The sequence below is a fragment of the Moschus berezovskii genome, chromosome 14 (genome assembly GCF_049115385.1).
Source record: "Moschus berezovskii isolate FMDL1 chromosome 14, NW_MosBer_1.0, whole genome shotgun sequence".
NCBI classification, from domain to species: Eukaryota; Metazoa; Chordata; class Mammalia; order Artiodactyla; family Moschidae; genus Moschus; species Moschus berezovskii.
The window spans coordinates 69,793,511-69,820,766 of record NC_142473.1 but is presented as its reverse complement, the minus strand read 5'-3'; the positions used below and the strand labels follow the sequence as shown (position 1 = coordinate 69,820,766).

The 27,256-nt window shown below is 37.9% G+C and overlaps 1 protein-coding gene across 1 annotated transcript in view; it reads right to left on the bottom strand.

Moving 5' to 3' along the window:
• The window catches only part of PDHX (pyruvate dehydrogenase complex component X), a 73,682-nt gene that overhangs the window by 5,790 nt on the left and 40,636 nt on the right, over window positions 1-27,256 (bottom strand). Inside the window, exons 4-9 of the mRNA XM_055423828.2 lie at window positions 21,029-21,228; window positions 19,395-19,493; window positions 10,665-10,839; window positions 8,983-9,130; window positions 4,785-4,843; window positions 3,307-3,465 (exon numbers count right to left, since the gene is read on the bottom strand). Of these exons, the coding sequence (XP_055279803.2) occupies window positions 3,307-3,465; window positions 4,785-4,843; window positions 8,983-9,130; window positions 10,665-10,839; window positions 19,395-19,493; window positions 21,029-21,228 (840 nt within the window). The remainder of the gene's footprint in view (window positions 1-3,306; window positions 3,466-4,784; window positions 4,844-8,982; window positions 9,131-10,664; window positions 10,840-19,394; window positions 19,494-21,028; window positions 21,229-27,256) is intronic.

Here is a 27,256-nt window from a genome sequence, read left to right as displayed (position 1 = left end):
GCCCAAAATATATCACATGCCTTACTAATTCATTCAAAAAATTTTCTGGCTACTAATGAGGTAAACTTTGCTTCTGTCTCTTAAAACTGCTGCAATTAATGAAGAATAGCGTGGAATTTAAGGCTTGTTACTGTATTACTTTATTTAGGAAATATAAACCTGAACTTTGCTGAGGCATGCCTTTAGTCCCAGACACTAACAAGCTTGCAATTCTTAAGCATCAAGAAGTACTTAGAGCAGGCATTCTTAACTTAGAGTCCAAGGATAGATATTCACAGTCTAACAAATTCCTTGAGAAACTACTTCCAACAGAATAGTTTTTATTGAAACCCTTCTTTTAAATAAATTCACTGAGCAACTATTATCTTCTAAGCACCATCCAGAATTAGATATATGGCAATGAACAAGACAGTCAACATCAGAGTGTTGGGAACATAGAGGCGTCGACAAATAAATAAACAAGGTAAATTCAAAGACTTTTAAAGCATACGAAGATAATAAACAGGGTAATTGTTTATTCAGGAACCTACTTTAGCTATGGAAGCCACAGAAGGCCTAAGAAAGTGGCAGTGGAACTGAGAAATGCCTGGGTTTAAATGAACAACTCCTAGTGCTTTCCAGATGCAACACTGTGGGTAATTTCTTAAAAGTGCTAAATCTCAGTTTCTTCAGTTTGAAGTTAAGGTTCTAACTATGATATAAAGCTACTAATATTGAGTGAAGCGCTTAGCCTACTGTCTGGTACATTATAAGATAAGATAAGATAAGATAAGATAATGAAGTGAAAGTCACTCAGTCGTGTCTGACTCTTAGAGACCCCCACGGACTATACAGTCCATGGAATTCCCCAGGCCAGAATATTGAAGTGGGTAGCCTCTCCCTTCTCCGGGGGATATTCCCAACTCAGGAATCGAACCGGGGTCTCCTGCACCGTTTATCAACTGAGCTATGAGGGAAGCCCTGCTGCTGCTGTTAAGTCACTTCAGTCGTGTCCGACTCTGTGCGACCCCACAGACGGCAGCCCACCAGGATCCCCAGTCCCTGGGATTCTCCAGGCAAGAACACTGGAGTGGGTTGCCATTTCCTTCCCCAATGCATGAAAGTGAAAAGTGAAAGTGAAGTTGCTCAGTCATGTCTGACTCTTCGCGACCCCATGGACTGCAGCCTACCAGGCTCCTCCGTCAATGGGATTTGCTAGGCTAGAGTACTGGATTGGGTTGCCACTGCCTTCTCCGGAGGGAAGCCCTGCTGTTGCTGCTGCTGCTAAGTCGCTTCAGTCGTGTCCGACTCTGTGCGACCCCATAGACGACAGCCCACCAGGCTCCCCCGTCCCTGGGATTCTCCAGGCAAGAACGCTGGAGTGGGTTGCCATTTCCTTCTCCAATGCATGAAAGTGAAAAGTGAAAGTGAAGTCGCTCAGTCGTGTCCAACTCTTAGCGACCCCATGGACTGCAGCCTACCTGGCTCTTCCGTCAATGGGATTTCCCAGGCAAGAGTACTGGAGTGGGTTGCCACTGCCTTCTCCGGAGGGAAGCCCTAGTGGTCACCGACCTTGAAGTGGGAGAGAGGCAGGCAGAGGGGGAAGCTCAGACAAAAAGCCAGAGCGAACAGACCCAGGAGCTGCTGGAAGTTACAGGAAATGCTCAAGGCCCACCAGAGGCCCTGGGACATTCCCAAGGGTTGGGAGGGCCCTTCCCATTGCTGGGAGGCGGGTGACACTGCTTCCTTACCACCTCAATTTAGTTTCTTTTAGGATGCAAGGAACAGCAAATGCTAACATGGCTGCTTTAAGAATCATATTATAGGACTAAAATTGATAAATTGGTTAGAACCAAAGAAACCTCCCTGTAACAGTTAATTTTTAACTCTATAGTTAAAGGAAATTCTAACTCTATTGTTTAATCTAATCTCATATGAACATCACAAAAACACTAAAATTACATGTATTTCACTGCTGCTGAAAACTGTTCATGAAAAGGGGTGCAGCATCTAAGTAATCCAACCTTTATTACTTTTTTGAATACCACCCTTCAATTTTAAAAAAGTTCCTTTTTCATATATAAAAACACTCTGCAAATCTTTTCAAAGAGGAGGGAAGAAAGATCTAAGTACACAAATTCCACTAAGGTCACCTTTAATTATATTTAACTCTAAGATCCAAGACTACGCATTTTAAATTAGATTACCTACCATTCATTGGGGCTTCACTGGTAGCTCAGCTGGTAAAGAATCCGCCTGCAATGCAGGAGAGCCTTATTCAAGTCCTGGGTTGGGAAGATCTGCTAGGGAAGGGACAGGCTACCTACTCCAGTATTCTCGGGCTTCCCTGGTGGCTCAGCTGGTAAAGAATCTGTCTGCAATGCAGGAGACTGGGTTCCATCCCTGGATTGGGAAGATCCCCTGGAGAAGGGAAAGGCTACCCACTCTAGAATTCTGGCCTGGAGAATTCCATGGACTGTATAGTCCATGGGGTTGCAAAAGAGTTGGACCTGACTGAGCAACTTACACTTTCCATTCATTTATTTACCTGGGGTAAGTAGGTTTACATATTTATACAGCTCCATAAAGAAGTATTATATTCTACTTTTTAATCCCCCTTATAACTTGTTTTACACACACACACACGTATTTTTATCAAGGACCTGAGAGAGATATATATGGAAAAAGAATCACTTATCTAAATGAATCTGAAATTTTCAAAGGTAACACTTCAACACCTGGGATACTTCTGTCAAAAATTACCCTTGGATATTAATCGAGGCTGTCAAAGCTGACCTACTGTGTATGTTCCTTGCCTATTCAATGCAATAATTTTGGTGAGAGCTGATTCTTCCATATTAGAGCCCAGGGGAAAAAACAAAACTTTGCTTCTGGAATACTAAGTACTTTCAGTGGTCTCAACCCTAGAGAGGAAACGAATAAACTTTTAAGAATAAAGTGCTGTGAAAAGTGAGCACTTTAATAAAAATATAGTTTCAGCTTTAACTTTAAAATCTATTTAAAATATTATATTTAGGGTCAAATTATTTAAAGCAGTCATCTGTAGTTTGAATGCAGCTGGCCCTAAATATGCATGTTATTTCTGAATGTTTGAATGCAAAATAATCTGAAAATGGGTTGTATCTGGATCAAAACTTAAAAACATCTATACATAATCGATAATCATTTCAAAATGTCAAAAATCTCTCTCTCTCTCTCTCACACACACACACACACATCTATTGCACAGTGTGACCGGATCATGTCAAGTCTTTCCCAGAAAGTAAATTCCAACATTCTGCAAGTATAGTATTGCTTAAGACCTACCTTTACAGAGTCAGCAATCTCCTGTAGACCCTTAGCAGCAGCATCTTTTATGACTGGTGTAATTAGACCTCGGTCTGTTGCCACAGCCACTGAAATGTCAATACAGGGCAGTTGCTTCGCACTCTCTCCATCCCAGCTTGCATTAACATTAGGCATTTGCTAGAAAGCACAAGAAGAAAAAAACATGTTATTAAAGAAGGCGCTTTAGACTAAGGTTATTAGAGAAAAATAACTAATGCTATGCATTTTTGAAAGTGAATATAGCTAGACTGAAGGAAAGAAAAATTTGATTTGAAAAAAGTGGTTTGGACTTCTATATTAAATAATTTTTATGTTTGGGAAGAATAAACACACTATCTTTTTGAAGCAAGCTTAAGGAAATTCTGATGATACATGTTTTGATCTCTTTATATAATGGTTAAGAAAAAGGCTTTTTTTCTTAAACCTAATTGCTAGGGAGTATTTAATGTTTGTGAGCCTTCCTGCCTCATATGATGACTGACATGACTTTGAGGAGAAGAGAAGAAGGTAGAGGGGTAGTGACATTCAAACACATTATTCCTGTGGCAAAAGGAAACCTGACTTCTTAGTGTAGCCCTGGGTGATATTAGCAGACCCTTAATAAATGACTTCTCTATTTAAGAGAGATTTCCTAGGCTTCATTACATATGCTATATACTATATATGGGGCTTTGCTGGTGGCTCAGTGGTAAAGAATCTGCCTGCTAATGCAGGAGACATGGGCTTGATCCTGGGTTGGGAAGATCCACTGGAGAAGGATATGGTAACGTGGCAACCCACTCCAGTATTCTTGCCTGGAAAATCCCATGGACAGAGGAGTCTGGCAGGCTACAGTCCATTGGGTCGCAAAGGGCCAGACATGACTTAGCAACTAAAATAGCAACATATACTACATATGAGCATGTACATATTTAATATACATACAACTGCACTGAGGATGAAAAAAAACAGAAGAAATTACCAAATGCCTGGAAACAGTGTGTATTGATAATGTCGTCAACTATCCCAAGAGAAAATGATGCTGAAAAATGGAAAGCAACAACTAATTTCTTTTCAAAAATTTGTCACTTTCTGCCAAGTTAGATCCAAGCCTCCCAGCATGTCATTTAAGCACAGCAATCCACAATTTGATTCCACCCAGTCTCTTTAATTTTACTCCTGACCACTCTCTTAAAATGAATTTTCACTCAGGTTTCTCACAGTTATGCTACACTGATTTCCATTTCATTACTGTTCAACTACTCATTTCACTTCTCCATCCTTCAAGGCTCAACTCTTTTATTCAACGATGCCACTACATCCAAATAATAAAGCCCCAACCTTCTGAGGATATTAAATTCTTCATAGATAATAATGAAATGAAAGAAGAAAATAAATCAAAACAAATCCTCACAAATGAAGAATGTCTGGTCCAAAAATTAGAGACTACTTTAGAAGCCAAAATTATCTGGGCTTACTTTAAGTGTAACAGCTGCTGCCTTGATGATAAAATCGTTTACTGATACTTTAATGTCATCTGAAAGAAAAATAGCATATGATGGTTAATATCCAAAATAAAACTTTAAAATGAACAATTATGATTTCAAACTCAAACTATGAACTGTACTGACAAACAATGGTAAAAAAAAAAAAACATTACAGGTCTTTGTTTGCTTAGTTATAAGGTTTCCTTGAGTAGAAAAATTTGCGTTATATGAGGTCGTGGATAAATAATATTAACCATGAAATGTAAACATTTACTCCTAGTCCTGATTACAATTCAGATATCATACACAAGTACTTGAAAGATACATGACAACCATAATCAGAAAAAAAAGAATCAAGTCCTGTGTCTCTAAAAAGAAAATGGTCTGTCCACAGAATGTATAGTCAGGAAGTTTACAAGAAGATTCATTTTCTTCCAAATCCTTTTCAAATGTCCGTATCCTGTGTACTCTTTGTAATACACTGAATATATTAGAACAATCACCTTAAAAAAACAAGCATATATATATATATACACACATATATACACACACACACACGGGTGGGGGGTGGAATTTTCAGAAATTTCTTTTTACTAACAAGGCATGCAATGAAAAAATTTAAAATTACTACATTAAATAAGAGCTGGTTTTTAACTTAACCAAACAGGATATAGTAAATGCCAAAGATGAAGCAATGTTGGCACGGATCCTAATGCAATGAATGATATGAGGTCTCTCACTAGTTTTATGGTGAATTCAATTAAATCAATGTTCTTCCAGTATACATAATGATTTTAAGATAAAGCTGGGGTCCCCTCCCTTCCCAGAGGGCTAGTCATAACAAAAGCATTGGGTTTATACCTCTGCTTTACCAGTGTGTATGAAAGTGGAAAATGGAAGCTATATTTGATTCTTTATTGCATGGGCTTCTAGAAAAAAGACTTTAAGATCAATATCTAGTCATGGTATGTGGAGGATACACAAATCCAGTTACTATAGTATCATGGAATTTTACACAAACAACAGTTCATTCCAAAGGCATGCTAAGATTTCAGAAAGGGATTAAATGTATCACCATAAACTGAAGTACTGCCAAACTGTCACAGTAACTGTCAGCTGCTTTTCTAATATTCAACTTTATAATTCAGATTTCCAGAAATACAGACATCTTTGTTTAAAACTCCTTTAAGAGCAGAACACTGTGCTTATTTCTCGTGTAGCTCAGCATCCTTCTCACTTTACCTACTATTCATAGGTGTCCCCAGTGAAGACTTCCCAAATCACCTACCAGCTGATGATTTCCAAATCTAGGGCCCTAGTGGGCAGTCCTCACCTGATTTCCCACCCTCATCATATCCTGTATTTGACTACTTTCTTCATCTTGAAACACGTTCTCTTTCTGGTATCTGTGTTACAGACTCTCCTGGTTTTATTCCACGATCTGCTCACTCTCTTTCAGTCAGATACCATTTATATGATAATGATTCCTTCAAATTCTATCTTAAATCCTTCTGTATCTGGAGTTTCAGTCTCAAACACACACTTTCTCACATGACATTTTCACTTATATTTCTGATAGGCACCCCAAATCTAGTATGTGGAAAGAAGATGTTTTCCCCAAATTCCTTTCAAACATATAGAAAGGATACCATTGCTAACATTTTATTAAGAACAGAGTAGGACATAACTGTGGAAAATTCTGAAAGAGATGGGAATACCACACCACCTGACTGCCTCTTGAGAAATCCGTATGCAGGTCAAGAAACAACTGTTAGAACTGGACATGGAACAACAGACTGGTTCCAAATTGGGAAAGGAGTATGTCACGGCTGTACACTGTCACCCTGCTTATTTAACTTATTTGCAGAGGACATCATGTGAAATGCTGGACTTTTCGAAACAAAATGGAATCAAGGTTCCCGGAAGAAATATCAATAACCTCAGATATGCAGATGACAGCATCCTTAGGGCAGAAAGTGAGAACTAAAGAGCCTCTTGATGAAAGTGAAAGAGGAGAGTGAAAAAGTTGGCTTAAAACTCAACATTCAGAAAACTAAGATCATGGCCTCTGGTCCCATCACTTCATGGCAAATGGGGAAAAAATGGAAACAGTGAGAGACTTTATTTCTTGGGCTCTAAAATCACTGCAGACGGTGACTGCAGCCATGAAATTAAGATGCTTGCTCCTTGGAAGAAAAGCTATGACCAATCTAGGCAGCATATTAAAAAGCAGAGATATTACTTTGCCAATAAACGTCTGTCTAGTCAAAGCTATGGCTTTTCCAGTAATCGTATATGGATGTGAGAGTTGGACTATAAAGAAAGCTGAGTGCTGAAGAATTGATGCTTTTGAATTGTGGTGTTGGAGAAGACTCTTGAGAGTCCTTTGGACTGCAAGGAGATCCGACCAGTCCATCCTAAAGGAAATCAATCCTGAATATTTATTGGAAGGACTGATGCTGAAACTGAAACTCCAATACTTCGGCCACCTGATATGAAGCATGACACACTGGAAAAGACCCTGATGCTGGGAAAGACTGAAGGGGAGGAGGAGAAGGGGAAGACAGAGAATGAAATGGTTGCATGGCATCACTGACTCAATGAACATGAGTTTGAGTAAACTCCGGGAGGTGGAGATGGACAGGGAGGCCTGACGTGCTACAGTCCACGGGGTCGCAAAGAGTCGGATCCTACTGAGCAACTGAACTGAACTGAGTACGACATACACTACTCAGTGAGAGAATACCAAATACTTTCATTTGCATATTATTACAAAACAAAGTGTGAAACATGCTTATAGAATGTTATAGATTATAACCTCATATAAGAAAGAAGAGTGGAGATGTATGGGTAATGTGGGCTCTTTGAAGACGCAACAGAAAATCCCTAATTGAAAGGACAAACCAAATCTGGGGAATGCAGATGCCATATGAATCCATACTCCACTGAAATAGTACTGCTTCCTGTCTCATGAGAGGAAGGAATTACGAAAATTATTTCCACAATAACCTCTACGTCATACAAAACCAAGCAAGTTTGATTTGAGACCAAGGGGAGCTTCCAGGGTTAAGTTTCTGACTATTGATCACTCTGTCTAAAATAGCCTTCCATTTGGTTCCTTGGACTGTTAGAATCTGTCAGGTTTGAAAGTCTACACCTAAACTGACTTACCAGTCCTGCTTTCATGTAGGATACAGAAAGCCATAAGAGAAAGCTGTGCCCATCTGAATAGGGTGAGAGGAAAAGCGAGATACACTACAAAATCGTAACTTTCTGGAGCCCATTAGGGAACTGAGGTTATATCTAACTTTTAGAATTATGTCTAATATTTATAATTAGAGCTCAAAGGAGAAAAAAATATGAAGAAGATATAGTTACAAATAACTGTATCTAGAAGTTGTCAAAATTAATCAAAGACAGAAACCACAAAACACATAAGCTAAGAGAAACCCAGACAGGATACAGGCAATAGGTCAAAAAAAAAAAAAAGGGAAATAAAAAGCTTTAAGCACATAACAGTCATACTGCTAAAACATCATATATATATATATATGTATATGAGAACAAAGAAAAAGAATGTCAGCCATTATTCTGTTAAGTCAGAAGATAACGGAATGATACCTTTAAAATTACTGAAAAAACAAAAACAAAACAAAACAAAAAAACACTCATATCAGTTTACTTAAAATTCTACACCCAGCAAAAATATCTTTCAAAAATGAAGGAGATACACCCATGAGAATGGCTACTATCAAAAACACAGAAAATTACATAATTTTTTACTAAAAAGTTTATGTCTCTCAGCAAACTTAGTTTCAGTTGATTTGGGAGAGGAACAATACAAATTTAATACCATGAAAGTATATTTTAAATATGAACTAAAAATTAAAATGTATAAAGAAGAGTGATATCTTAAGATATCTTTAAAATATTCTTAAATCAGTTTTGGGTATTTTTACGCTCTAAAATTTAAGAATTGCTTCTTCAGATATCATTCCAAAAAGTATGATGTATTCAACACTATGGAATCAATTTATTTCTTATAGGAAAAGAGAATTCTTTTCTAATACTAAAATATGCCCAGATGATGAAACTGAAGTAAGAAGATACACAATGTACATGTTATAAACAAAGGATATCGTAACAGTTTAGCATGTATATGACATTAAATAAACTCAGTTTTACTAACCTCTGACCAGATTCTGTCTAGCTTTTAGGACAGCTCCAAGGTCACAGTCAGTAGTCGCATATGCATGAGGTATAGTACTTTTAGATTCAGTTAATCTCTTGGCAATAACCCTTCTAATATTGCTAGCTGGGATTTCAGTGAATGTGCCCTGCAAAGAATGATAACGTGTCCATTAAATCATAAACTGAACTGAAAAAAACAAGCAAATAAACTGTATAACTGAAATCCGGTCTCAATGACCTAACTTAAGAAAATAAAGTTTAATACAGGAAAGCCTGTGAGCCACAACAGAGAACCCTTGAGCTGCAATGAAGACACAGCACAGCCCAAAGTGGCTGTCAGGAATAAAGACCACACTTTGTTGAAAAAAAAAAGGAAACACACCAAATCATAAATAATCCCCTAATGGGTGTGCTTACCTATAAGCCTGTAAGTAGCTTCTGTTACAAACATCACTTCTTAAAACTCAAAGCAATCAATATATCAACAAAACAACTACAGGGAATTCTTACTTATTAAAATGGCATACATGAGAAAAAGATAATCCAAAATACTAGATAATCTCCCAAATTATTTCTATTTTGGTTTGTAATTAAGAATAAAACAAATCACATGAGATCTTATTTTCAATAAACTCATGAAGTATGAATGAGATAAGAAGGTCTTCCTATAACTTTACTGTTGCTTTTCAATTCTGTTCCTTGAACCTCTAACAAAAACATGATGGGCCTTAAATTATGGCTAATTCCTTTTTTGTCCTTCATTCTGGGGCAGGGTTACAATCACTTAGGATAATAAAAACAAATCAAAAGTACAGCTGATTTTTTTTACAAATGCTTTCTAAGAGAATCAAACATCTTATGCTAGCAAAACACTTGATCAAATAAAATAAATGATGTTTATATACTGAAAGAATTTTAAAGTTTATCTGCCAAATTTGAATAACTTATTTTTTAAAGAAATAAGATCTGATTACTCATAAACTGTTGTGTATGTAGACATGAATCATCAATACACATTTGAAAAGTCTGTTTCTCAAGAAATTTGTACTGTTTTTAATTCTTTGACAATATTACATTTAAATATATTTCTCCATCAGAAAAGGCACTGTAGGTTTATTTTTTTCAGTAGCCGTTCAACTTTAAAAAGAAATGATTATCCTGCAATTCTTCTGATGGGAAGCAAATGACATAAAAGGTACTAAGAAAGGGAGACAAAAAGGTAAAATGGAGTAATTTGAAAACAAAAAAGGGCATGTATCCAAGAGGGAGAGAATGATTAGCTATATAATCTCTACAAGTTTTTCACTGTAAGACTATCAACACTGTTAGTCAAAAATAAAACATATCCACAAAAGGGAGCTGGTGTCAGCTATTAATAACTAATAGCACACGCAAGGAAAAAAGACATGAAAAGTATCATTATTACAGAGCAGATACATGGCACGTACACTGTGAAACTTGTGGCAAACTTAAATTGAACCATAATTCTATTTGGAAGTTAGCACTGTATAAACAAATTTTGTTTACTGAAATGTGAAAAACAGAGTATTTCTGTCTTTACCACTTTGAGCTACTACTAGTAGCTCATAATGGACTAGTAAAAGAACCCCTAAGAGTAATGGTTCTTATTTTTTCTCTCAGTTAAATCTGAAAAATAAAAATCTGTTCAGATGACATTACCTCTACATTAGGCTGTCCGGGAGTGGATACAGGAGGGATCATTGGCCGGGGATAAGACGGTGTGGCTGCAGCCTGTGGGGGCAAAGGCGCTGTGGGAGTGGTTGGCAGGGCTGGGGTGGGTCTGGGTTCAGTGATCTTGCCCGTCTGTTTCAACTGGACCAGTTTGAGAGCATCCCTGGAGATAAGGGAGTTAGATAACCATGATTAGCAACCAGGAATCTAAGAACATTCAGAAAATGGAGGCTACACGTGAAGGGGAGATAGAGGAAATGAGCATTTTTTTCGGGAGGGAGGTGTCTTTTGGCAGATGAGCAATTCATAAAGTAAGCCATACCCTCACTCTGGGTACTTGTGAAATAATTTTTACATAGCGTTCACAGAGTGGTAAGCTTACTGCATGTATGACTTTCATTAGGATATTTACTAAATAAAGCACTGGAGCAAATCTGACTGTTTATGGCCAGGAAATCATACCACTTAAAATTATGCCCAAATGCTATCAGCACAATCTAATGTTAATAAACCTAACCCATAAATGCATTTAGAATGAAAAAGAACTAAACAAGTAACAGACTTGCTTTTGTATTATTCTGCAAAACAAAGGTGTCTTTGTTTATTAAAAGGATATAATTAGACTACCATGTCAAGTTCTCAATCCATTCTAAGTTATAGTGGCATAAAGTCATGTATTTCCTTATACAAAACAGCTTTTTGGAAAATTTTAACCTGACAATTCAATAGTACTTAAAAATGTCTTACATTAAAAACGTTTTAAACCTAATTTTTTAAATAAAAAAGATTTTACATAATCTAAAAATGACTTCAGGGTGACACAAACCCAAAGGCAAATTATATTTCTGAAATTCCTTAAATGCAGTTAGTGATCTGGTATTATCACATGGCAGGAAGACCGTTAACTCTGAGACAGCCCAATATTGCTGTTCTGGTGTATACACCCCACATCATCTCTCTTGAGTGTAGCTGGGCCTGTGAACATGATGGATGTCACTCCCATGATTAGGTTGCCTTTGAGGACAAAGTGATGGATTTTGTAGACATATCCATTAAGGTCCTAAATCAGTGACATCGAGTTAATCAAAAGGCAACCTATCCAATGTTCAGACATATCAGGTAAATTCTTTAAAAGGAAGAGAAAATTCCTAAAAGACGAAATCTGAAAGGAGAAAAATTCTTTTACTTGCCTTGGAGAAACAAACAGGCATTTAGGAACTGTCTATGAAGATGACCATACAGAAAAGATCTGAAGGAGGCCTCCAGGAGGTGAGAGCAATCTCTGGATGAGCTAGCAAATAAACAAGGGGAAGAGTTCTACTATCCAAGGACATGAATCCTCCAGGTTGAAGAGGGGTCCAACCTGCAGATGACACCCTACTCCTGGCTGACACCTTGATTTCAGTCTTGTGAGACCATGGGTTGGCACCCCAGCCATGATGGGCCGGGATTTCTGATCCACAGCACTGTCATACAGTAAGTGGGTGTTGTTTCAAACAGCTGCTAGGTTTGTTGCAATCTGTCAAGCAGCAATAGAAAAGCGACACAGATAGGAATGCTCCAGCCTGGGGGACATCACGGGAGGGATTTCTCAAAGTGCACAAGCACATTTTTAAGGAAGGAGAGTCCATGCTTTTTATATCAGGTCCAGAGAGGGATACACGAACTTAACATTCAGTTCAGTTCAGTTCAGTCGCTCAGTTGTGTCCGACTCTTTGTGACCCCATGAATCACAGCACGCCAGGCCTCTATGTCCATCACCAACTCCCGGAGTTCACTCAAACTCATGTCCATTGAGTTGGTGATGCCATCCAGCCATCTCATTCTCTGTCGTCCCCTTCTCCTCCTGCCCCCAATCCCTCCCAGCATCAGAGTCTTTTCCAGTGAGTCAACTCTTCGCATGAGGTGGCAAAATATTGGAGTTTCAGCTTCAACATCAGTCCTTCCAATGAACACCCGGGACTGATCTCCTTTAGGATGGACTGGTTAGATCTCCTTGCAGTCCAAGGGACTCTCAAGAGTCTTCTCCAACACCACAGTTCAAAAACATTAATTCTTCGGTGCTCAGCTTTCTTTATAGTCCAACTCTCACATCCATACATGACCACTGGAAAAACTATAGCCTTGACTAGATAGACTTTTGTTGGCAAAGTAACGTCTCTGCTTTTTAATATGCTGTCTAGGTTGGTCATAATTTTCCTTCCAAGGAGTAAGCGTCTTTTAATTTCATGGCTGCAATCAGCATCTGCAGTGATTCTGGAGCCCAAAAAAATAAAGTCTGACACTGTTTCCCCATCTATTTCCCATGAAGTGATGGGACCAGATGCCATGATCTTTGTTTTCTGAATGTTGAGCTTCAAGCCAACCTTTTCACTCTCCTCTTTCACTTTCATCAAGAGGCTTTTGAGTTCCTCTTCACTTTCTGCCATAAGGGTAGTGTCATCTGCATATCTGAGGTGATTGATATTTCTCCCAGCAATCTTGATTCCAGCTTATGCTTCTTCCAGCCCAGGGTTCCTCATGATGTACTCTGCATATAAGTTAAATAAGCAGGGTGACAATATACAACCTTGACATACTCCTTTCCCTATCTGGAACCAGTCTGTTGTTCCATGACCAGTTCTAACTGTTGCTTCCTGACCTGCATACAGGTTTCTCAAGAGGCAGGTCAGGTGGTCTGGTATTCCCATCTCTTTCAGAATTTTCCACAGTTTGTTGTGATCCACAGTCAAAGGCTTTGGCATAGTCAATGAAGCAGAATTAGATGTCTTTCTGGAACTCTCTTGCTTTTTCCACGATCCAGCGGATGTTGGCAATTTGATCTCTGGTGCCTCTGCCTTTTCTAAAACCTGCTTGAACATCTGGAAGTTCACGGTTCACGTATTGCTGAAGCCTGGCTTGGAGAATTTTGAGCATGACTTTACTAGCGTGTGAGATGAGGGCAATTGTGCAGTAGTTTGAGCATTCTTTGGCATTGCCTTTCTTTGGGATTGGAATGAAAACTGACCTTTTCCAGTCCTGTGGCCACTGCTGAGTTTTCTAAATTTGCTGGCATACTGAGTGCAGCACTTTCACAGCATCATCTTTCTGGATTTGAAATAGCTCAACTGGAACTCCATCACCTCCACTAGCTTGTTCGTAGTGATGCTTTCTAAGGCCCACTTGACTTCACATTAAGTGCAAGTAACTTACCTGCTTCAAAGTTAAAAAGTTGACATTTAAGATAAGAGGTCAGACTGATAATGAAATCTCAAATCATCCTCGACCTTTAGGTAAGGAAAGAGGGAACAGAAGTGGAAAAATGAGCCTCTTGTGTACCTATTGTGGTTATGCTAATTACGTAATCTTACATCACCCATGTGAGAAGATATTACTCCCAAGTTATGAATAAGTCGGTTCAAAGAGGTTAGCGCACAGGGAACTCTATGTAATAGACTATGTGGGAGAGGAGCCTAAAAAAGACGAGCTATGTGTACATGTCTGATTCGCCGTGCTGCACACCTGAAACTAACACAACATTGTAAATCCACTATACTCCAATAAAAACTAAAGCAAAAAAACAACAGGCTCCATTCCATTTCTAAGTTAGTACTTGTGAAGCACCTACTATCATCCTAGGTGTTGAAAATGCATGGACATGTCCCACCAAGGAGCGCTATTCTATAGGCGAGTCACATATTAATCAGGTAAACAAATGAGTAGATAGTAAGTAAAGAAAATAAAGCAGAGTAATGAGGTTGAAAGTCACGGGTGAGAGGAGGTGTTATTTTAAAACAGGGTGGTCAGGGAAGGCCTGAGGACATATTATTTCTGTGAAGGACATGAAGGAACAAATCAAAAGAATAGCTGGGAAAGGCAAGTTTCGAGGCAGAGAAGTGCAAAGGCAGGGAAATTAGGGCTTCTAAGAACAGACAAAGCCCAGTGTAGAAGGAGTGCAACGGACACAGCGGAGAGGCTCTACAGATGAAGCTGAAGAGGTAGGCGGCTAGGAGCTGCCAGGGCTGGGACCAAACCTTGGTATGACCAACTCCAAAGCCTCGGTATTTTCCACTACTTTTCTAATACCTATGCAGAGTATGTCAACTAAACTAAGGCAAAGTCAGAACAAATTTTTCTCATAAGAAAAGACTAGAATAGAATGAAATAAGCCTACCTCAGACTGACAGCAATTCTGGACTGAGGACGCTGCGGGCTACAGACCACAGGGTTGTAAAGAGTCAGACAGGACTGAGTGACTGAGCATGCATGTGTGCCGGGCCTGAGTGAAGAACTGTTTTATCTGCCTCGCCTATACAGGGAGCTAAAAGCAGGACCTCCTGACAAAGGCCCTTCATCCGTCACACAAAATTAACAGGAACATAACTGGAGGCAATGGTGGTGCTCCAAGGTTGAGCCACACCACGGTGGTGATGACAGAAAGACCGAGGGTCCCAGGGAATGAACTTATGTACTCTTAAGGCTTTTGACCACAAGCTTACTTCTGTTTAGAAGTTAACTTTTCTTTACCCTGATAGTTCAGTTGGTAAAGAATCTGCCTGCAATGCAGGAGACCCCAGCTCAATTCCTGGGTCAGGACAATCCACTGGAGAAGGGATAGACTACCCACTGCAGTATTCTTGGGCTACCCTCGTGGCTCAGCTGGTAAAGAATCTGCCTGCAATGTGGGAGACCTGGGATCCATCCCTGGGTTGGGAAGATCCCCTGGAGAAGGGAACGGCTACCCACTCCAGCATTCTGGCCTGGAAAATTCCACAGACTGTATAGTCCATGGGGTCACAAAGAGTCGGACACGACTAATTGACTTTCACTCACTTTAACTTACTTATGGTATTTATAACCAGAAGTGGCATTTTTTCCAGTTAATTGTGACAATTTATATGTGAAATAAATGACTGCCCTATATAAAATAAGACCTTTTACTGATTTTAAAAAATGCCTTTAACAGAAGATATTTTGCTTTTAACAGTTCTTACAAGTCACAGTCTAACATTACTAGTCCTCTTTCATCACCTAAGGTAATTAAATATGTCTCTCTAATAAAATCGATTATTAATCTGGGTATTAAAGTTCAGCATCAGAACACGCTGATTTTCTTCATAAACAGAATGGATCAGAAGTAACTCCCTCTTTTCTCTTCTACTTGAATTTTTGGTTGACAAAGTAAGGAGAAAGGATGCTCCTCACTATTCCAACAATGTGTACTAAGGTATTTGGGGGCAGCTTACACCAAAGCCTGCAATTTCTCAGTCTTACCAGAAGTAAAGCTTTCTGTACATGACATGAAGACAAAGTTTTTTCCAAAGCTCACCTCAGTGTTTAACTCAAAACACAGGCATCTTTAGTGGTATACAAGCATGCTTTAAGGATCCATTTTTCTCATAAAATCTTTTGTAATATGTCACAGTTTGAAGACTGAAGGTTTTGACTCTCTTATGGTAAAGATTTAAAGAGTCAGGGCAGGGAAAGGATCAGGTAACAAGAAGACAAAGATGGCAAAGATATCAAAAACATAACTCTGCAATAGTGCTTCCTTTCAGTTCAGTTCAGTTCAGCCGCTCAGTCGTGTTCGACTCTTTGCGACCCCATGAATCACGGCACGCCAGGCCTCCCTGTCCATCCGGGTACCCAATAAGATAACACCATTCTGTCCTCCTTAGGAAATGTCAGACCTACTATGATGACTTTCAACTTGGGTTTAAAAAAGATCTTTATTCATCACTGATGTATTAAGCACATACGGAGAGAAGGGAAAGAGGAAGAAAACTCTACTTCTTTATCCCACTGCTCTCACACCACTGATCTGCCCTCGAAAAGGTCACTAATCACCAACTTCAAGAGCCTTTTCTCAGATCCCTTCCTCCTTGCCTTACATACATCTCCTAGATACCCTCCAACACAGAAATCTGTGCCTTTTAAAATGCTTCCCTATTGATTATCTCAGTCATAACTTTATCACTTTATTATCAAACTTAGGTCTCTCGTTCTGAACTGTCTCCTGAGACGCATCTTCACCTCAGTGACCCTGATACATGTAATCTGGCTGGTTGGCACTGACAGTAAGCTTCAAACCAGACACCTGATTCACCAGTTACTCCATCAAGACAAGTGGCTCCGCCAATCCCTTATTTCTATTTACGGGGCTAAGACATCACCTGGCCCAGGATCCTAAGCGCACTCCTTGAGTCGCTGTTCTCTTGCTCCATTCTCAACAGATTTCTGGATTTTCTTCTTATAATGCTGTCTCCATCATTTGCATTCTCATCCGTGTTCAGGTACTCATTCTTTTCCTACCTGGACTACTTTATGAGCCTATTAACTTATCTCCTTACCTCAAGTCTTCTTCTGCTCCAATGTATCTTTTACAAACTTGCAACATTGATTTTTCTGTGGTACATCTATTATTATTTGGCATTTCATCAAGTCTTCAACAATTAATGAATTACACACAGACTCTTTACCTTCTTCAGATATACAGGGAAGTGTGTCATGTTACAAAGAAAGCTGTTTTGACCCATTTTTACAGAGACTTTTTACTAAGGTATAGGTTGGTAGAAGATTAACAAATTAACATACGAGTAGCAGATATTAAATAAGGATTGATGTGGGGAAAAACCTAGGCTTAACTACCTATCAGGATTCTTTATTTTAATTTTTAATGGTTAAATGAAACTTGTAAGTTGTTTAATGATTTACTGTTGCCTTTCAGCCAGGTGTCAGAACAGCTGATTTCCAACTCATGTGAGTATGGCACAAGCTTCACATTATGTGCTTAAGAAACAGACAGTAAGGCTGAAGCACAGATGACAGGATATCTGAAAACTAAAGCTACACCGCTTTCATTAAAAGAGATTCATCGATAAGCCAACGCTTTAACGAAGAGTAAAGTAATCCAATGAAAAGAAAGGTCGCCTGGTCAGGCACTGCCACTTAATAATTTAATAACTTTGCTCTATCTCAACTTGTAAAAATTTTAGCCAACATTACTGATCACTTCTTATCAACATTAGATAAACTGGGAAGAGTTTATTGCTTCAAAATGCTAACTCAATTTGAAAATTTAATATTACTCTAATAGGAATGTGGCATACACTACCACAGTAATTTCACATTAGTTCACATGCCTATTTGATTAATCTTTGACTGCCCCACTAGACTAATTTTCAATAGAGCAGGGGCCATCTTTTTTAATATGTTCTTGAAAGACACAAAACTTAAAATTAATTTAAAATATGATATAGCCCCAATAAAAATATCATAGTCTTCCTGCCTAACCCCACCAGTAGGGCTAGATAAATTATTTAAAAACCATTTGGAAGAACATAAAAAAAACCCAAGAAAACTGGTCGATTGAAAAATAAGAGAAAAGATAGCGCTATCAGATTTTATTTAACTTCTATGCAGAGTACATCATGAGAAATGCTGGGCTGGATGAAGCACAAGCTGGAATCAAGACTGCCGGGAGAATTATCAATAACCTCAGATATGCAGATGACACCACCCTTATGGCAGAAAGCGAAGAAGAACTAAAGAGCCTCTTGATGAAAGTGAAAGAGAGTGAAAAAGTTGGCTTAAAACTCAACATGCAGAAAACTAAGATCATGGCATCCGGTTCGACCCATTACTTCATGGCAAATAGATGGGGAAACAATGGAAACAGTGAGAGACTTTATTTTTGGGCGCTCCAAAATCACTGCAGATGGTGACTGCAGCCATGAAATTAAAAGACGCTTGCTCCTTGGAAAAAAAGCTATGACCAACCTAGACAGCATATTAAAAAGCAGAGACATTACTTTATCAACAAAGGCCTGTCTAGTCAAAGCTATGGTTTTTCTAGTAGTCATGTATGGATGTGAGAGTTGGACTATAAAGAAAGCTGGATGCCAAAGAATTGATGCTTTTGAACCATGCTGCTGGAGAAGACTCTTGAGAGTCCCTTGGACTGCAAGGAGATCCAACCAGTCCATCCTAAAGGAAATCAGTCCTGAATATTCATTGGAAGGACTGATGCTGAAGCTGAAACTCCAATACTTTGGCCACTTGATGCGAAGAACTCACTCACTGGAAAAGACCGCGATGCTGGGAAAGATTGAAGGCAGGAGGAGAAGGGGACGACAGAGGATGAGAAGGTTGGATGGCATCACCGACTCAATGGACATGAGTTTCAGCAAGCTAGCTGGTGATGGACAGGGAAGCCTGGAGGGCTGCAATCCTTGGGGTCGCAAAGAGTTAGACATAACTGAGCATCTGAACTGATCAGATTTTAAAGCTTACCGTAAAATATTTCTAATTAGGAGTGTGGTTAAAAAAAAAAACAGGTACTACTTCATGGATAAACTGATCAGTGGAATAGAAAAGAAAATCTAAAATGAGATGTAAATTGCTTTGATCATATACATGTGATTGCATCATTAGCTCGTAAGAACTTAAAACAATGCAAAGATTCACCACTATGCACACTACTTTTCTTCATTTATCATCATTTCTAAGGTTCTGGCTTAGTTATCAAATTAGAACTGTTCTTCTGTAATGCTGCAATTATTGAAAAAAACAACCCTTGCACAAAATACAATTTTATGCTGACAAAAGCAATTAAAAGTACAAAACAGCAGTGAATTTCCTTTTAAATCTTACGCTGAATAAGTCCTTCTTTAAACACTTCCAGAAATAGATGATCATGATAAATACTGGAACTGGGTATTACAAAAAGCACACACATACTCTTTAGTGAATATCCCCCGAGGGCCAGTGGCTGTACCCTGGTTAGCATCCAGCGCGTGCTTTTCCAGAATATTGCGGGCAGCTGGACTTAAACGGAACCTAAGACAAAAATATAAAATTAAAGGAATCAATTAACACTTATATTTGATTCTAAATGTCAACAGCTTTGCTGATAATTAGAAAAATAAAAATGTATAATGAAGCTAAAACAACTTCTATAAATAGTGAGAGTCAAATAAGTTAATCTACTAATCTGGTTTATTTTACTAATAAGACATTATCATACAAATTTAATTACTATTCTAAAATATTATAAGAAACTATACTGTTTCTTCATGTAGTTTTTTTATAGCAAGATAATGTGTAAAATTTAGCATTTGAAGCATTTTTAGGTGTTTTTATTGAGTGGATTAAGTACAGTAACAACGCTCTGCAGCCATCACCACCATCCATCTCCAGAACTTTATCATCCTCCCAAAATGAAACTCTACACCAATTAATAACTCTCCATTCCTTCCTCCCACCAGCCCCTGGCAACCATCATGTTACTCTCTGTCTTTACTAACTTGACTACTCTAGGTAACTCGTAAGTGAAACCATTCATTATTTGTCTTTTTGTGATTGGTTTATTTTACCTACATATCTTCAAGATTCATCCATACTATGTGTCAGCATTTCTTCCCTCGTTAAGACTAACATTCCATTGTGTGTATATAGATATACATGTGTACAAAATATATATACACATATATATTGTATATCGAGCTCTAATGCCTGTCAGAAACTCAAATGCAGGGTAATTAGAAATGTGTGTTAAAATTCTAATTTCATTTTATATCAGTTATACCTTTGAAATTGGAATTCACATTACAGTAATTAGAATTCCATAAATAGGAACACAATATGAAGTTTGGTACACTGAATTCCATTCTGGAATCTTAAAACCTAACTCAGGAATTCAATGCAGACACTAAATATCTGCTTTGCTCTCCACAGGATGTATAGGGCCTTCACAGTACTTGGAATATTTAGCTATTCAATACTATTTGTCTGTGGAATAAATGGTGATGGTAAAATAATCATTCCTAGACCTCAGTTTCCTAAGAGAAGAAAGGGAAGGTCAGCAACTTCTTACTTAATCTACAAAGATGTTTTAAATAGGATAATGATTAAAATATTCCAAAAGTTGCATAATCTTAAAAAAAAAACAAAAACACAAACATTATTCAAATAAGTGTCCCTTGTGGCTCAGATTGTAAAGAATCTGCCTGCAATGTAGGAGACCTTGGTTCAATCCCTGAGTCAGGAAGATTCCCTGGAGAAGGAAATGGCTACCCACTCTAGTATTTTTGCCTGGAGAATCCCATGGACAGAGTAGCCTGGTGGGCTACAGTCCATGGTGTCACAGAGTCAGACACGACTGAGCAACTAATACTTAGCACGTTCACATTTAGATCAAAAAACAGATTTAAGAATGTACCATTTTGGAGAAGGGAATGGCAACCCACTCCAGTATCCTCGCCTGGAGAATTCCATGGACAGGGAGCATGGCAGGCTACAGTCCATGGGGGTCTCAAAGAATTGGACACGACTGAGTGAATTTCACTGTCATTTATTCAAATAAACATACTCACTGCAGTTTTCCTGGTGGGTGTTCCTTCTTGACAGGGGTAGAAATCTGTGGTTCTGATGAGGGGGGAGGCACTGATGGTTTTGCAGCCAGTGGTGGAGGACCTATATCTTTAGGAATTTCAACATGTTTCCAATCTTCTCCTTCTTCAACTAGCAAACCAATCAGTGAACCCAACCGTATATTTTTAGATCCTTCCGCCACCTATATTTTAAAAAGAAAATAATTGCAGAGAAAGATTCATGATTTTGTGAAGTAGTTTATTCTTTGGATAATTCTGTACCTGTTAGAAATCTCTCTTAAAATGAGCTAAAACCTACATCTGAGCTAGCCTACCCCCTCCCTTCCACTCACCATGTTCCTTGCCTAAGTTCCCTCACTTACCCCTTCTCACCACTCTCCTCCTTCGTTACTAAAGCTAACTCCTGAAATTAAAAAGAAAAACAGAGAATCTCTCCTCTTTCTGACAGGCTTCAAATACGTAAGAGCTACCATGACCGTCTTCCTTTTGATGTCATTCAGTACAAATCTAAAATAAGAGTTGTAGTATATATCTTAATTATTTGTTTTTCCACAATGGCTTAGGAATTCCAGCACCTCATAAGGGATTAACTCCTTCAAATAAGTCATATGCACTAAAATTAAAGTAAAATCTTTTCAGTAAACTTAGTCTCTGGAAAAAAATGTCCCATTGTATGGATGAATTGGTTAATTACTTTGGTTAACAATAAGTGTGTGTGTGTGTGTGTGTGTGCACGCACATGTGTGTTTAGTCTCTCAGTTGAGCCCAACTCTCTGCGACCCCATGGACTGTAGCCTGTCAGGCTTCTCTGTTCATGGGATCCTCCAGGCCAGAATACTGGAGTGGGTAGCCATTCCCTTTTCCAGCAGATCTTCCCAACCCAGGTCTCCTGCATAGTAGGCAGATTCTTTATCATCTGAGCCACCAGGGAAGTCCATAGTAAGTGTCCTTTCCACATTTCTTTTTCCCTTGTATGTGTAATTACAAAATCTAAGCCATAAAGTAAAATCTCATGAATTTTTTATCAGTATATGAGAAACATGGCAGTGTCTTAGCTAACCATTCTTTCATAGATAATGTCAATTAAATGCATAAATAAAGATAAGATGATTTTTTTAATGCAAATATATTTTAAGCATTTTGGCAGGATTAATTTACAAAGAAAAGGTTGATTCTTACTTAATTATTAAAAGAAGTCCCTGGAGAACCTTCAGATGCTAAGTTCAGTACTGGAAGAAAATGTCATTCCTTTAAAATTTTCTATTATTCTCTTTCAATTACTTTAAATAAGGTTCATTAGAAACATTCTTTAATGAATACTATACTATAGGATGTTCACTAATATAGTAATTATAAGTAAAAGTGTGACAGAATGGGGTTGACATTTCTAAGTAACACTAATTTTCATGCTTATTAGTATGTGCACAATTAAAATAATAAGTTTTGAGAGTTAGGAAGCTTCCTAAACTTACTAATTACTGATGGAGCAAAACACATATAAAAACCTGGTATATAAAACTAAATAAAGATGTTTAATGAACAGCAGCTGAGGAAAAATGGTAAACAATCCAAGAACAATTTGTTTGTCACACACTAAAAAGTTTTACTTCTTTGGACTGCTCATTTTTTTTAACTATGTCAAAAAGATGAGTTAAGATTATTAATAGGTTAACATTTTTTCGTCTTTTAAAAATGTCTATTTGCTTGCTTATGAACTGCTAACTCAAAATTACAAAGTAAAATGACCAATTTTCTTAAAAAATTGATAGAAGAAAGTATTAAGTGATATGAAGTCCATTTGACGTTAATTCCTATCAAAACTGAACCAGAAACAGGATCAATATCCACGTTCAAAGAACACCACTCAAATAAAAAGCATGTTTAAAAAAAGGGAAGGTTTATTCCAGAGATATCAACGGGTTTCTGAAATCAGACATTATACTGAATCTGAAACTGACACCTCACCTTGTTTCATTTACTGCAATAAATCATATAAATGATTCTGTATATACCCTACCTATTGATATCTTCAGAAGCAGGCAATAATGAGCACTTAGTATCATTTTCCTTTTCACCATATCTAAGTATTAAGTAAATTTTATTTTTAACTACTCATATTTTTCCATTAAAAAATGACATGATGGAACATGAAACCCAAATGCAATGAACAACGGTATACTACCACACAACTTGAATATATTAATAGAAAGTAAAATAAAACAATGTCTATTATAGTTCCATTTAAAGCCACACTAAAGTCACTATGCAAACTTAAAGATCACTTCTCTTTTTCTATTCCCTTAGTGTGGTAAAGAGATCTTTTAGAGGTGTGCTAGTTTCCTGTAGATATTTGCTTATGTTATAGTTGGCAAATATTTAAAATTGATGAAGACCTAGTAACAAAAGAATAAATCACGCTCTTTTCAAAGCTGTGTTGAGAAACCAAACGAGCCTGTTCCTGCTCCGAGTTAGGACTGTGGATGTGCCCTGCTCTTAACAGTACCTGGAGCTTAATGACACCTCAGAGGCCCAGGTCTTTTCCCAGGCATTTGACTTACTTGATCAAAACTCTCTCCTACTCTTGTGGCACTAATTTCTTAATATTAAAAGAAAGAGTTTTACACTTAGTTCTGCTAAAACAGCTCAATAATGTCCAAATATTGGATCTAGAATCTGTCATTTAAATAATAGGCTCCCCTCCCAATTTTTCACAGGTTCCTTGGGTTTCAATGCTGGCTCTGCTACTGACTAGTTATGTGACCTTGGTGAGGTTTATCTCACCCTGTCTGCTTCTTCATCTGTAAAATGGAAATAATAATAGTAACTACTTCATCATTATTATATGAAATAAATGAGTTATATATAAGACACTTAGAATAGTACCAGACATCCAGGAAATGCTACATGGATGGGAAAGATGCTATTATTATGATTAGTGGTGTCTTTCTCCAAGTTACTATGTTTCTTGTATAACATATATATATGTATTTATTTAAATTCATACCTTATGTACATATAGATGCACATATTTATTTATTTCTCTCCATTTTTTTTTTCAACTTTCTGCCCTCAAGGTCTATCTGTGTTGTTTCAAATGGCAAGATTTCATTCTTTTTTATAGTACTCCACTGTGTATTTATACTCGTTTCTTCATCCACTCACTCACTGATGGACACTTAGGTAGTTTCTGTATCGTGGCTGTTGTAAATAACCCTGGAGCAAACATGGGAGAACAGATATCTTTCTGAGTTAGTGTTTTTTCTTTGGGTAAATGTCAGAAGTGGAATTGCCGGATCATATGATAGTTCTATTTTTAAATTTTAGGAACCTCCATATTGCTTCCCATAGTGGCTGCACCGCCAACAGTTTACACTCCCACCAGTAGTATACAGGAGTTCTCCTCTCCACATCCTTACCAACTTGTTTCTTATCTTTTTGATAACAGCTATTCTAACAGTTGTGAGGTAATACCTCGTTGTGGTTAGGTTTGCATTTCTCTGATGATTAATGATGTTGAGCATCTTTTCATGTAACTGTTGGCCATCTGCATGTCTTCTTTGGAAAAATGTCTCTTCAGATTTTCTGCCTATTTTTAAATTGGATTGCTTTTTTTTTTCTATTGAGTTGTATGACTTCTTTATGTATTTTGGATATCAGCCCCTTATCAGATATATGACTTACATACATTTTCTCCCATTCTGTAGGTTGCCTTTGCATTTTGCTGATGGTTTCCTTTGCTGTAGAAAGCTTTTCTATTTGATGTAGTCCCACTTGTTTATTTTGCATCAAAAAATCAGAGCTGAGACCTATGTTAAGGACCTCACCAATTAGGGTTAGGATTAGGGTTATTTTTAAAACAAAAAATATACTCAACATGGATCAAACAGGAACTACAGGGAAGTGCTCCTCATTGCTAAAGGTTGAAAATTCATACAAAAAGGCTCAGCCACGAGGCTGAGGTGGTGAGGCCTATGACAAACTATTTCTCGATATACATACACATACAGAGTCTGAATTCTATCCGGAGGCCCAGATCCCTAGTATGAGTTCCCTTTACCAGAGACATCCCCACAAGCTGAAATGTATTATCTGCAAAAGTGCTAAAAGACAGCCCCTCTAATAAGCTCACCAGTCTACCCAAGGATATGAGATACTAAAGACACAAAATATCTACGGCAGTGCTTCCCAGGAGAGAAACTGTTTGAGGGGGTTCATTCCATTAAAGGTGCTCATAAATACTGTCTGTTTTGATTCTGACATTAAAAAATAATCAGTAAGGAATTATTTAAATAGTTTTCTTCTTTAAAACAGAACAGCTTGAGAGTTGCTGAGTGAGGACTGAAGGCACAACACAACGGTTAGCAGAAACGAGCTGAGTCACATGACTGACTTAAAAGTTGGTTTAGAACCAGTCCAGAGTCTCCCAGCATAGTTTGAACCACTATACAGTTTGAGATTTCTGTCCTTTAATGTATATATATTTAACTTAAATGCACAAAGAACAGTGGTTTAAAAGGAAGATACGTTAAGAAACAATGAAGCAGAAAACAAATCAACGACAAGCTAAAATGCAAAGGGGAGAAGGAACACTTCAGTCTTTTTAACACTTAACCTTGAATACTGGTCTGCCTGCCACTCAAGTGCTGGGCACTGTTCTTGCACAGTACTCACTCATTTAATTCTCTTAAAAACCTTCTGAGGTGCTATTATTATTCCCACATATAGATAAGGAAACTGAGGCTGAGAAGGAAAGGCTAAATAACTTGCTCAAGATCACAGGGCTAATAAGTCAGGAGTCAAATGCAGTGTGACACTAGAGGCAACATTCAATATGATCAGGACCGTGTCTGTAAATTATATTCACATGATCAAAACGATCACACAGCACCTCAAGACAGTGCTATTTTTACAAGGAAGCTTAAAAAAGAAGAGTAGATGATAAATGATTTAGTTTTTAGCTCATGGGAAACAGGCTCATTTACTACTTTAATGTCATTTATCCATTTCAATATTAAAAAATTTAGAACTGAGACTATTTCCCATTTAGTAGAATTTGCTCTGAGCTTTGAGAGGGTATTTTCTCGATTAAAAATACAGTCTATGAAGAAAAATCAACTGCAAGGTCTCACAACTTCAAACTTCAACCGATAATTTTCAAACTACAAAAGGTAATTTTGAAGAAGACTGCAAGCAATTTAATAAAAAATAAGGGAGGGTAGGAGAAAACCTAACAATAAAATAAAACCACAGTGAAAAAAGCCCATTCCTTAGAAAACAGCAGTGACACAGTACTGGGGTGAGCCACAGCGAGGGAAGGGGCTGAATCAGAGGAGCAGTGCCAAAGACGGCCACGGTCTCTTGTTTTTGTAACAGGTTTCCCAGCTGGCTCCAGTGCAGAGAATCCACCTGCCAATGCAGGAGACGCAAGAGACACAGGCTCAACCTCTCAGTCAGGAAGATCCCCCACGGTAGGAAATGGCAACCTGCTCCAGGGTACTCTTGCCTGGGAAATGCCACAGACAAGAAAAGCCTGGGAGGCCACACAGTCCATGGGGCCACAGAGAGTTAGACATGACTGAGCATTACTTTTAGCAATATTCAGATGATCAATAAAGGAATTTTTAAAATCTTTTTTAATATATATATAGATGTTAAAATTCAGAAAGAATTCTATTTTTGAAAATTGCTTTGAAGAGTAACAGCCTATCCCAAAATAAAAACCAATGACTGTATTGCCAATCAATAAGCTAAAATTTTAAAAAATTATGTTTAAATATATCCTAACATCTTACATCCTCTTCACCCTCAAAAGCATCTTGACTTATATGACAAATTATATAGTAACCCTAAATATATTTGAAGCCAATCTTAAACTCTTCAAAAAAAAAGTCATCTTAATATTCTATTTTATTGTTATTTAATCGCTAAGTCATGTTCAACTCTTCGCGACCCCCATAGACTGTAGCCCTCCATGCTCCTCTGTCCATGGGATTTCCTAGGCAAGAATACTGGAGTGGGTTGCCATTTCCTTCTCCAGGGAAACTTTCCAACCCAGGGATCAAACCTGTGTCTCCTGCATTAGCAGGCAGATTCTGTACCAATGAGCCACCAGGGAATCCCCTCCATTTTACCACTTTACCATTTAAAATATCTGCTATCTAATTTGCTGAACAATAAATTTAAGACTAAACTTATGAACGGATACATGTG